This window comes from Procambarus clarkii, chromosome 71, assembly GCF_040958095.1.
Source record: "Procambarus clarkii isolate CNS0578487 chromosome 71, FALCON_Pclarkii_2.0, whole genome shotgun sequence".
Taxonomy (NCBI): Eukaryota; Metazoa; Arthropoda; class Malacostraca; order Decapoda; family Cambaridae; genus Procambarus; species Procambarus clarkii.
In genome coordinates, this window is record NC_091220.1 from 11,288,177 (window position 1) to 11,301,392 (window position 13,216).

The 13,216-nt window shown below is 39.3% G+C and overlaps 1 protein-coding gene across 13 annotated transcripts in view; it reads right to left on the reverse strand.

Moving 5' to 3' along the window:
* The window catches only part of LOC123745528 (uncharacterized), a 103,184-nt gene that overhangs the window by 9,530 nt on the left and 80,438 nt on the right, over positions 1–13,216 (reverse strand). For 11 of the 13 annotated variants that reach the window (XM_069312003.1, XM_069312001.1, XM_069312002.1 and 8 more), the window contains exons 11-15: positions 10,405–10,432; positions 9,882–10,023; positions 8,854–8,927; positions 6,764–6,794; positions 4,883–5,051 (exon numbers count right to left, since the gene is read on the reverse strand). In XM_069312003.1, coding sequence (XP_069168104.1) covers positions 4,883–5,051; positions 6,764–6,794; positions 8,854–8,927; positions 9,882–10,023; positions 10,405–10,432 — 444 coding nt within the window. The remainder of the gene's footprint in view (positions 1–4,882; positions 5,052–6,763; positions 6,795–8,853; positions 8,928–9,881; positions 10,024–10,404; positions 10,433–13,216) is intronic. The other 2 variants (XM_069311998.1, XM_069311993.1) reach the window with 1 other exon arrangement.

Below are 13,216 nucleotides of genomic sequence, written 5' to 3' on the forward strand. Positions count from 1 at the left end.
TATAAAATCTATATTGAAGAAAGTGCATAAAAGCAATATCAAAATCTAACTTTGAGTGTGAAGGAAAAGCATGCTTGTGAAGAGCACAGTCACTTCTTCTCTAAAGCAAACCCCACCCCCCTCATCTCTAGCAAGGATCCACCTCAAGTCTCAAGATGATGACATTCGAAACATTTATACATATATATATAAATAAATATAAGTGTAATTACCTAACTGTAGTTACAGGATGAGAGCTACGCTCGTGGTGTCCCGTCTTCCCAGCACTCTGTCATATAACGCTTTGAAATTATTGATGGTTTTGGCCTCCACCACCTTCTCACTTAACTTGTTCCAACCGTCTACCACTCTGTTTACAATAGTGAATTTTCTTATATTTCTCCGGCAGCTTTGTTCTGTTAGTTTAAATCTATGACCTCTTGTTCTTGAAGTTCCGGGTCTCAGGAATTCTTCCCTATCAATTTTATCTATTCCTGTTACTATTTTGAATGAAGTGATCATATCCTTCTTTTTCTTCTATCTTCTAGTTTATGCATATTTAATGCCTCTAACTTCTCCTCGTAGCTCTTGTCCTTCAGTTCTGGGAGCCTTTTAGTGGCATGCCATTGCACCTTTTCCAGTTTGTTGATGTGCTGCTCAAGATATGGGCACCATACAACCGCTGCATATTACAGCTTTGATCTAACAAAAGTCGTGAACAATTTCTTCAATATTTCTCCATCCATGTATTTAAAAGCAATTCTGAAGTTAGAAAGTGTAGCATAGGCTCCTCGCACAATGTTCTTAATGTGGTCCTCAGGTGATAGTTTTCTATCTAGAACACCCCTAGATCCCTTTCTTTGTCAGAATTCTTTAAAGATTTCTCACATAATTTATAGGTTGTGTGGGGTCTATGTTCTCCAATTCCACATTCCATAACATAGCATTTATTCACATTAAATTCCATTTGCAAAGTGTTGCTCCATATACTTATTTTGTCCAGGTCTTCTTGAAGGGCATGACAATCATCTAGGTTTCTTATCCTTCCTATTATCTTAGCATCATCAGCAAACATGTTCATGTAATTCTGTAATCCCACTGGTAGATCATTTATGTAGACAATGAACATTACCGGTGCAAGAACTGAACCCTGTGGTACTCCACTCGTGACATTCCTCCAATCCGATACCTTGCCTCTGATTACGGCCCTCATTTTTCTGTCAGTTAGGAAATTTTTCATCCATGTTAGTAGCTTACCTGTCACCCCTCCAATATGTTCCAGTTTCCAGAACAACCTCTTATGGGGAACTCTGTCAAAAGCCTTTTTTAGGTCCAGATAGAGCAGTCAACCCAACCATCTCTTTCCTGTAAAATCTCTGTGGCTGGATCATAAAAACTGAGTAAGTTCGTTACACAGGATCTTCCAGATCGAAAACCATACTGTCTGTCCGATATTATATCATTTTCCTCCAGGTGTTCTACCCGTCGAGTTTTAATTATTTTTTCCAATATTTTGACTGTTACACTTGTCAATGATACAGGTCTATAATTAAGGGGGTCTTCCCTGCTTCCACTTTTGTAGATTGGAACTATGTTAGCCTTTTTCCACATATCAGCTACAACTCCTGTACACAGGGATGCATGAAAAATCAGTTGAAGTGGAATGCTGAGCTCAGGTGCACATTCTCTCAGTACCCATGGTGAAACTCCATCTGGACCAACTGCTTTGTTCTTACTTAGCTCCTTGAGCATTTTTTCCACTTCGTTTCTAGACACCTCTATGTGCTCTATGTTGTTCTCTGGAATTCTTATTATGTCTGGTTCCCTGAAGATTTCATTTTGTACAAACACACTTTGGAACTTTTCGTTTAGTGTTTCACACATTTCCTTTTCATTTTCCACGAATCTATTTCCCATTTTCAACCTCTGAATATTATCCTTTACCTGCAATTTGTTGTTTATGAATTTATGGAATAGACCTGGTACTGTTTTACATTTGTCTGCAATCCCCTTTTCAACAAATTTTTCTTCCTCTCTCCTCACTGCCGTGTAATTGTTTCTTGCATCTTTGTATCGCTGGTATGTTTAGGGGTTTGGCCTCTTCCTGTATTGATTCCATTTTTGTGTCTTTTGGTCTCTGGCCCTCTCACAATTTCTGTTGAACCAATCCTGTTTCCTAGTTCTGCATCTCTGTTTTGGTATAAATTTTTTTGTGCCTTTATCATATATTTCACAAAACTTGACATACATCTCATTCACTTTCTTGCTTAGCATCAAGTCTGTCCAATTATACTCACTAAAAAAATTTCTAAGGTCACCATAATGTCCTCTCCTGAAGTCTGGTTTTTCAACTGCTTCAACCTCCTTATTTTCTTCCAGCTTATAACGCATTGCATACTTTATTCCCAAAAAGACATGGTCACTTTTACCCAAGAGAGAAAGGTACTGAATGTCAAATATCTCTTCCTCCTTCCTGGTAAATATCAAATCTAGCATGGAGGGAACGTCCCCTTCCCTCATCCTCGTAGCTTGTTTAACACTTTCGCTCGGGGATGACGCAGCATTGCGTCATCAGTTTACTGGCGGTAATGCCGGGGATGACGCAGCATTGCGTCATCCACTTTAAAAATTCGCCAAAAATCAGGTTTTTATCCGATTTTTTGGGGACTGGTTTTAAAATGCGCGCCGATGTTTTCCCATTTTCTTTGTTGCGCCTAGTGGCCCGCAGGCGTCGCGGCACACGCCATCGGCTCATTGTTTTCGCTCCACTGTTGTGACCGGTGTCGTCTCCCCTCGCGTCTCAAACGTGTGAAGATTTCGGCTATTTTCCGTGGCTATATTTCTTACTGCGGCTTCAGAAACTATCTACGCTTACTTCACGATGGATAGTGATCATGAACAAGGCCCTTCCAGGAAGAAAATTACGAAAGAAAGGCGTGAAAAGCAGAAGCTGAGTAGTGTACAGGAGAAGTACAAGCATGTGAGACTAACTCCCACCATCCACTCCACCTATACAAAACATGGGTTGACCGTGCAGGAAACGTTTTCCAGGAGCAGGTGGAGTGGATAAAACAAATGTTCAACCCATGTCATGTTCAACACACAACACTGAGGTGGTAAGTGCAAATTTTTTTATTGTTTATTTATTTATTTCTTTTTGTTCATACTTTCCCGTATTGTACAGTTAATGTTGTTCTTCAATTGGCCCTTATATGCACATATCCATCTGAAGAATTCTATTAGGAACATTTTCATACCTAAATGAGCGCTGTAACACGAAAATTGAGATTACCACCAGGAAATAATACTAAACATATGTGGGCGGGAATTGGGAGTGTAGCGGGAAGGCGTCTGAGCGCTCACTCGCGGCCAACGCATGGCCCGTCTTCAACTCGTCGGCGGTTGGAGCGTGACCAGGTTTTTTATTTTATATGCTAATATTCCTCTAGAGAATTCTATTACGAACCCATTGAGACCAAAATGAAAGACCTAGGACGAAAATTAAGGTGACCAGAGTGAAAATAGTGAAAACATTTTATCGCGTTTGCGCGCTCCCGGGTAACTCGTTCGCACTTTCTCTGCTTGCTGCGGCTGGGCTTTTGGAGTTTATATGCATTTAGTGCTGTAGAGAATTTTATTGCGAACACAATGATACCAAATTTAATCTCGTAGAACGAAAATTGAGGTGACAAAGTTGAAGAGAGTATACACTTTTCGGAATTGACGCGCGCTTCCGTGACACGCTGGGGCCCATATCGCCGTGTGGAGGGGTGGCGCGCGGGGTGCGCGAAAGTGTTAACATGTTGATACAAGAATGTTTCCAGGATGAGGTCTACAAATCTACAGGTCCAAAATTCTTCTGTTTTAGCTTCATATGCTTCCCAGTCTATGGATTTCAAGTTGAAGTCGCCGACTATCAACAGTCGTGATCTATTGTTATCCACTCTCGCTATAATCTCTCTCATTATTGTTATAAGACCTTCTCGTTTACTATGTAGCTCCTCCTTTGACCATGTGCTGCTTGGCGGTGGACTATATACATTTATGATCATTAGTTTATCATCCTCATGGCAGATCTCTAGTGCTATTATGTCAACTTCTTGTGGATTGGCAGTCGTTATTTCCTTCACCTTTAGGTGTTCTTTCACCAGCACAACAACAACGCCACCGCCTTTCCTAATTTTTCTGTCCCGTCTCCAAATTGAGTAACCCCTTGGGAATATGACCTCATTTAAAATAACAGGAAGCTTGGAAGGAGGCCAGGAGGCCTGGTCGACGACCGGGCCGTGGGGACGCTAAGCCCCGGAAGCACCTCAAGGTAACATCCTGCTGCAACATACTGTCTGATAAGTATTTACTTGGCTCTTGAGATCTTGCTTTTCTTGTTCTAAATTAAGACATTTTCCTTTATAAGCCCTTAGTAAATCTTCAATTATTACTAACCTGCCTAGAAAACCACCACTTGTAATTGTTTCCGAGTAAAATCTTTGAAGTCTGTCTCCTTTGCTGTCTCCACTGCCAATCCTGTCCCATCCGCCATTTTTGTTTTGATTTCGTCTGTTTTGGCTCCGATTCCGTGGGCCAAATTTGTTTTCATATATTTTTCACAACAATCGCTACTCTCCACCTTTTATCAATGATCTCTCTATATGAACGGTATCAGAAACACCACTTGAATAGTTTTCTCCTGCACTATCACCCAAATGGTACAATGACCCTGCTGTTCTCCATGCCTTGTTACCATGATGAGCTCTCAACCAACAAGTGAAAGATGAAAGAGAGGAGAGAGTGAGAAAAGATTGGGATTGACACACACACACATATACAGGAACAGTATATGCATTGCTCGTGGATTACAAGGTCTACTGTACAGAGCCAATGCGATATACAAATCAAAACATACCAGCTTCTTTAGGAGTGGTGCTGTTGACTTCCCGGATACCTTTTCTTGAGTTGGTATTGATACTGGAGGGGGTTTAGATACTGGAGGTGGCTTAGATACCGGAGGTGGTTTCGATACCGGAGGTGGTTTGGAGAAGTCGTACGAAAATGTGTTGGAAGGCATGTCATTCCTGAAAGAATATCATTGATTAATAATAAATACAAACTTAAGATGTTACAAACTCAATAGTTATGGGAATCTTACACTCTGGAATCTAGAATGTGGTTATCTTACTTTACTGCCAATGTCTTGAAGTGCATATGAAGCGTAACCCAGGAAACAAACTTCACAAGTTAATTAAGGAATCCATACAACAATATTGATAGACAATAAATTCAACTAAAAAGCTCCCTTACTTTACAATATAACACACAGTGGCTTATCTCAAATATTCTAATACATTTCAGTACCTCATATTGAGCCACATGTCACAAATAGGACGAAGCCTTCAACAATAATATGTTCAATGCTGTCCTTTTACTGTCCTTCAAATACTTTTGCAAAGGCTTCTTTCTAGAAGTGAATCCTGATAACATTGTTGCCTTATCCTGCAAATTTATACTTCAAGTTTTTTGACTTCCAATCAATATCAATCATGACTCCTGAATCATTTTAATATTCAGATATGGGAATTTCAACATTGTTTAGCTGAATCTCATACTGTACTTGTCAGTTTTAAATGGCGACTAAACCACACATCACAAAATGACGAAACGACCACATTTTGGTCCACCCTGGACCATTATCAAGTAGTGTGTTAGGATAATGGTCCACCCTGGACCATTATCAAGTAGTGTGTTAGGATAATGGTCCACCCTGGACCATTATCAAGTAGTGTGTTAGGATAATGGTCCACCCTGGACCATTATCAAGTAGTGTGTTAGGATAATGGTCCACCCTGGACCATTATCAAGTAGTGTGTTAGGATAATGGTCCACCCTGGACCATTATCAAGTAGTGTGTTAGGATAATGGTCCACCCTGGACCATTATCAAGTAGTGTGTTAGGATAATGGTCCACCCTGGACCATTATCAAGTAGTGTGTTAGGATAATGGTCCAGGACGGACCAAAATGTTGTCATTTCTTATCTCGTGATGTATTTTTGGTCATCATATCTTCAGTCACATCATTGTGACTCATCATCTGAGTATTAAATGGCATTTACCAAGCTTTCTTTCATTATAAAAGCTCATCTAAATTGTCAAAAAGATATTTTGAGTCTTCTGAATTTATTTGCTACACACACACTCGGGAGAGGGAGAGGTACATTACAGGAAGAGGTCTAACCCTTAAATATGCAAGCACTACAAACAAGCAAGAAACAAACACACAACAGTGAGGAGCGAGTCAGAAAGGAACTTTGAGAAAGGGGCAGCAAACAAATGAAAAACAGATCCAGGCCTTTCCTACAAATTCTTTAAATGCAAGCTGTATGTAAAGAATAAATTCCAGGGACAGAATGGGGGAACAAGGTAACTGAGAATGAAAAAGAAATGCGTGAAACACTATGAACAGTTCCAAAGTGTGTTTGTGCAAAATAAGGATTTCAGCAAACCAGACATATTGCCAATTGCAGAAAACACCATAGAGTACGTAGCAGTGTCTCGAGGCGAAGAAGAAAATGTTCTCGGGGGCTAGGGAGAAATAAAGTGATTGGACCAGATCAAATGATAAACTAATCATGTTTATCATTTGATATTGTATGTTTATCACAACTGTGGCTGACAGCCAACTTGCAAAATTGTCGTCATGGTCAATACTGAACAGGAAGAATTGATAGAAAAGATGAAAGGTTTGGGGGCATGTGGTAATTATCAGCTCACCATACTTGAGTAACTTACCTTGACACACTGTCTCTCCAGCCGTATCCTTCTGAAACAATAAAAGACTCTATACAAATTGATCCTTGTCTTTTGTTACTGCAATATACTGTATATTTATGCAAAAATACTATAGTGGTATGTTAACAAAATAATAATACATATTTCCTAGTGTTAATTCAGTGCATTGATGTTGTTTAACTACTGGATCTAATTGCTCCAGAATATAGTACTGGGTCCTGTTTGCAACAACTCAAGTGACATGCCATTCAAAGTTTGTTATATTTATAATTTCAAACTAAATACAATATTAAGTTTCTGTTATGGCAAATGGCAGAACACACTATTTACATATATTTTTGATACAATGTTACTTAGAAAAATGACAGGAGCCGGGAGCCGGTCGGCCGAGCGGACAGCACACTGTGCTTGTGATCCTGTGGTCCTGGGTTCGATCCCAGGCACCGGCGAGAAACAATGGGCAGAGTTTCTTTCACCCTATGCCCCTGTTACCTAGCAGTAAAATAGATACCTGGGTGTTAGTCAGCTGTCACGGGCTGCTTCCTGGGGGTGGAGGCCTGGTCGAGGACCGGGCCGCGGGGACACTAAAGCCCCGAAATCATCTCAAGATAACCTCAAGAAGGTACCCTAGTCGGGCCTGGGGTCTACCAGGGTCAACATTCTGGATATTCTCTAGTGTGTATAGCACCAGTGTCAGGTGAAGGAGAGTGTTTAACCCACTGACTGCTCATCCCAACAGGAGGGGGGGGGGCTAATTATGCTCAGATTGTGCATACTATCAGGTAAAATATTAGAGTACATCATAAGATTTTCAAACTCCCATGGGTGCACAGGGCTCACATCTGCTTTCTCAGGCCTCTAGTAAACAGAGGCCATTTTGAAAAAAAATAAAAATAAAATAAATCGTGGACACCGTTCTTGGCCTCCGTACTGACTGAATAACCACGGCTGGTGCATGCAACACGAGCTGACAGTACTGCTGTTCAACTTCTGTCCACAGAATTACTTAAAAACTATGAAACATATAAGCAACTGTTATAGTATTGTAAAGACAGTATCATAGAAGATCCGACTGTAATAAAGACTATGTACAATGTCGAGATATCAGTGAACACACAGCGCTTTACGATGTTCACAGCTGACGCAGATTAGCCACTGCACTTGTCCAGTGTTTGGGATATCAACGCATCATCGGGTGCCTAACAGCCGAGTGGACAGCGCTTCCGATTCAATCCCCAGTGGAGGCGGAAACAAAGGGGCAAAATGTTTCCCTCACCCTGATGCCCCTGCTACCTAGCAGTAAATAGGTACCTGGGAGTTAGACACCTGCTACGGGCTGCTCCGTGGGGGTGGGGGGGTGGGAGGGGGGTAACAAAAAGGAGGCCCTGATCGAGGACTGGGTCGTGGGGACGCTAAAGCCCCGAAATCATCTCAAGATAACCTCAAGATAGATCGTGAAACCCCCTCATGCTCCTTTAGAGAAAATAAACTTGTGCATAAACTTTCAGGCTTCACCATGGCCAAAGGAAGTCACATATAATGTTCTTTATTATTTTTCCTGTGATCTTGGCACTGCATTTTAGCAATATTACAAGTAAAACAAATTTTTCTGAATTTTTATAACTTTATGAGGACCTGGCTGTTGCGTGGTATAATAAGTGGAACATCCCAAAGGAACTTTTAGTTCCGAATAGCTGAATCTAAACCAACAACAAGGCCAGGGGGTTAAAAGTACTCCGCCACACTGGTATAGAATATCAACCTACTCTGTTACTTAGTACAGTACAGTTACTACCCTGAGGCACATACGATCTTGCCCGTGACGTACGCTCCCGGGGCCAGTAGGGCGCCCGGGGCGGGGCGCACGAGTTGCCGCAAATATATTTACTGTATGTTCATTTTTGCATAAGGAGCAATAACAATGGCTCAGAAATGCTACAGGTATTATAGATTATCAGAATACAGTGCATATTAAATTCTCATATATGCTAAAAAGGTGGTGAAATTCAGAGGTGATGATTCAGTTGAATGATTTAAGAAAAATATTTAAGATGTGTTTGACATTTCCATGGAAGCTAACTATAACTTACTTTGTTCATGTTGACCCATCCTGCCGTCACGTGCAGACATGTCGTGGTCCAGATGGTCCCTTGTATTATCATCTCTGGAAAGACAATAATTTCATCAATTAATTATTTCAGTTTCTTTCAGTTTCAACTTTGAAACTAAGATATTAGCAACATTGAAAACACAAACACTAGAAATTAAAACCTCTGTTTTCTAAGAACAGGTTTTTTTTCCATCTATAGAGTAATGTTTTTTTCTATCACATGAAAATTTAAGTATCCATGATCAGAGCATTTCCTATAATCAACTGAGAACTTATGAACAAATCCACAAGGGCCGTGACGAGGATTCGAACCTGCGTCCGGGAGCATCCCAGACACTGCCTTAATCGACTGAGCTACAACAGGGTTAAAAGGGTTGAAACCGAAGTTCTACTGAACTTACTGGATCCCGTAACCTCTCCGGGGCACAAACCAGGATTTTACACAACTCCCCCCCCCCTGCACCTGAGCCATGTCAACAGACCTTTCTCCTAACCCCCCCCCCCCCGCACCCGAGCTATTGACATAGCTCGGGTCAGGGGGGGGGGGGTTGTGTAAAATCCTGGTTTGTGCCTCGGAGAGGCTACGGGATCCAGTAGGTTCAGTAGAACTTCAGTTTCAACCCTTTTAACCCTGTTGTAGCTCAGTCAATTAAGGCAGTGTCCGGGATGCTCCCGGACGCAGGTTCGAATCCTCATCACGGCTCTTGTGGATTTGTTCATTTGATGCATCACATTAGTGTGATCTCTGTGTGTAACTGAGAACTTGTATAATTTAAAGTAGAAATATTTCAAATATTTCAAAACATGTTCCTTTAAAATATTACCACAACTAATTTATATATACAAATATGCATTTCATCCTTTTGAGGTATTTTGGCAAGCATGCTTTTGTGTTGATATTTGCAGCCTAATCCTTGTATTTGTCAATATTTTCTACTGAAAATTCTGAGGGAATCCAATGCATTTCAATTCTAAATTGAAATGCGGCATACTTAATATAGTGCGCACCTGTACGATCTTGAGGGTATGTGCCGGGCAGGAGAGCGGCGTAAAGAATCACTGCTGGACGTGCCAGGTGGGCCAGGTTGGCCTGATGCACCAGAGTCCATGCCAGATTTATTTCCATCATCTAATCCACCAAAAGTTTTATCTATTAAAAAAAATACAAAATATAATAATATAATAAATGAGCAGAGCCTTATATTTATTTTATTTTCAGAAATTTTGTAAACAAGAATGAAACACGAATAAAAATGGACAATACTTTAGCATTAAGAATAAGTTTTAACATATACAGTAGCTTCTAAAGAAAGTAATACCATTTGATCTAAAATATGAAAACACATCAAGAAATTTATAGAAATATATTGAACCAGAGTTTTGAACGTATTGGTAAAACAACAGTCGAAGACACCAATGACAGCAACAGTTACCATTAATACTGTAAGACACAAACTGTTCTATAAATTACAGCCTATATATTTAGCCAGCTAGAATGATTGTGCACTGTGGCAATACAGCCAATACATACCCTTCATCTTCTCCCAGAGGTTCTTTTTCTGCAAAGAAGCAAAAAACACAAGCATCAAAAACTGTTTAAACAATTATTGCAATAAATTACACCATGGCAACCTATTCCATCTTCCCCACTTTCAGACTCTTGAGAGGCACTTGTGCTTGGAGTATCAAACTAATCACAAATACATGAAAAACATACACTAAATGACACTCGACATTCGGTACGGCCTCTTACTCTTGGCAATATACTGTATAAAGGAAAATGTAGCAGCACAGTAAACAAAATGCATGTAGTGGCATTACATGGCCCATGTGTAACAAAAATTGTAGCCAATCATTTCCTCATAAAAAACTGCTTTTACAAAGACCTACTCATTGCCACTTTCTGTGCACTACTCACACACACACATCACAGAATCAAGTTTACTATGTACACTTTCCTCTCTCTCTACCCATCCTCAACTTCAATCATAAACTCTCTCCACTCTTCTCACAATAATAGAAGTAGACTCATAGAACTACTAGTTCTCATGTGTCTTACAAGCAATTACACCAGACCTCCAACTTGCACGCTCCAGCTGTGTGTACGGGGACAAGAATAATGCTCCAGTAGGGACAAGTACTCTGTGGGACGAGTATAATTCTCCTCGGTGATACAGGACTTCAACTCTAAACTAATGTATACTTCAGTCTCTTTCATATGCACATCTTACAGATTCTCTCACACATACACTTGATCCAACTAGTATAATAGTTTTATGAAAAAAATAAATCCCACCAAGAACTAGGTATGAATATGTTACACAAGAAATAGTGTAAACCCTAAATTAGAATATATTAAGACTTGGGCAGAATTTAAGCTGCCCAATTATACTGTTCCCAAATCAGCATCTTTGTACAATAAAATCCATGTACAATATATATATATATTTACAAGTTCTTTAACATCATGTTATGTATTTCATTTACATATAATAATAATAATAATAATAATAATAATAATAATAATAATAATAATAAATACTGATATGTTCAAAAACAGTTAAAAAGTACAATAAAATATATGCAAATAGATATTACACTTCAGAATTACACATTAAGTCTGTTTCACTTTAGATCATCAGTTTACAACAGTATTTAATAACAACATTTGTATCATATATATTTAAGTTATAAAAGTAGCCTTTGATCTGTGCGAGAGATACGTTATTGGCAAAACTTACGCAGAGTAAAATAAATTTTACTGCATGAGAAAATTCTGGATGCATTTCAAAGATCTCAAAAATTATTGTTTTCCCCACTTATAAAAAAAACAGGTCTAAACATTATTGCTAACTCTAATTTTCATCGACAATTTTGATACACATGAAGCAGTGAACAGTCAAAATGTCAGTAAGTGGTATGTGAGCATCATGCACCAACTCAAGTACAGCCTATATCCAGCTTTAGTAATATAAAATTATTAGTGAAGGTAAATTATGACTTTTTAAACACAAAATTTCATTAAAAAAATACATTACTAAACCGAATAGAAAATTATTTGTATTAGTTTGTCACCGATTACATTGTACCTTATTTAACAAACCCATGCAGTTCCTTCCTTCAGAAAACACTCGCCCTTTTCATCAGTTACCGACACATTCTTCCACGGATCCAAGCATGCACTTTACCTACAATACCCAGACTAATGCCTTTCCAATTCTTTCCCAAAGATGACATATGATGTTATTAGGATATTACTCTATTATTTGACACAGAGCTCCTCCCCACACATACAAATTTACAAACAAATTTATGATCTGTATTTTCTTGCAAATCATTTAAAGTGTTTTTTTCTACAGCGCAGTATTATTTCATATACCTGAACTTTCCTCGCTTCCCTTTCTCTCTCTCTGTACACCCACATTACTGATGTACAACCAGACATAAAAGGCACCAATTATAAGGTGCCATTTAGGTGTTAGTTCAGGCTTTTGGTGGAAATTCATGGATAGTATTTAACAAAAGCAAGACTAAGACTTTACTATAGATAATTTGTAATGGTTGATTTGGACCAACACAAGTAAATACTTGTAATGGTCCAAATCCTACCATACCACTTTCACTTGTCTTGGTAATCTACCAATCATACTAATGAGAACCAGTTCAACTTGCAGACAATGAGCTTTAAAACTCATTCTTCCTGTCATTTGACTATTTGCTAAGCCTGTATTGGTGTATGTAGATGAAGCTCCAACCATGTTAGGAGCTAACCAGTAGTTTTTTGGCATTGGCCAAAAATAGAAGATACGCGCTGCATGATGCAATTAAGTTATTGACTTCTTGGAGATGAAACTTGTATGAATGGCTTTTTTAATAGTGACGAGTACAGTACTAGGCCATAGGAGGCAACAGGTGACATTACAGTTGCAACTCCTGTCTCAATCCACTCAACTGATTTTGGCTGGTTATGAACCTCAGTCAGGGGTACCAATCCTTAACTTTTTACCCCTGCTCCCCAAGTAGTGATTGGCATTCCAGTTGTAAACCAATTGATTGGTTGTGATACCTCCTGTATAAAAAGAAACTCTAGGTCCATCAGAGCAGTGCAAAAAGTCATCTCAACAAATTATTGTTGGGTCATGAATTGTACCATCTTTAATGGCTAAGCTGTTGGAACCAAACTAATTTGCGACAGACTTTACTTCAACAATGATGAGAATCATTGAGATGAAGGAAAGGACCTATAGCAGGAACGAATTTAGACATGATCGTGCGAGTCTTCTCTCGGATTCAGATAAGAGCGGATAAGCTGCTAATATTAATATTGGAAACAAACATCTCTA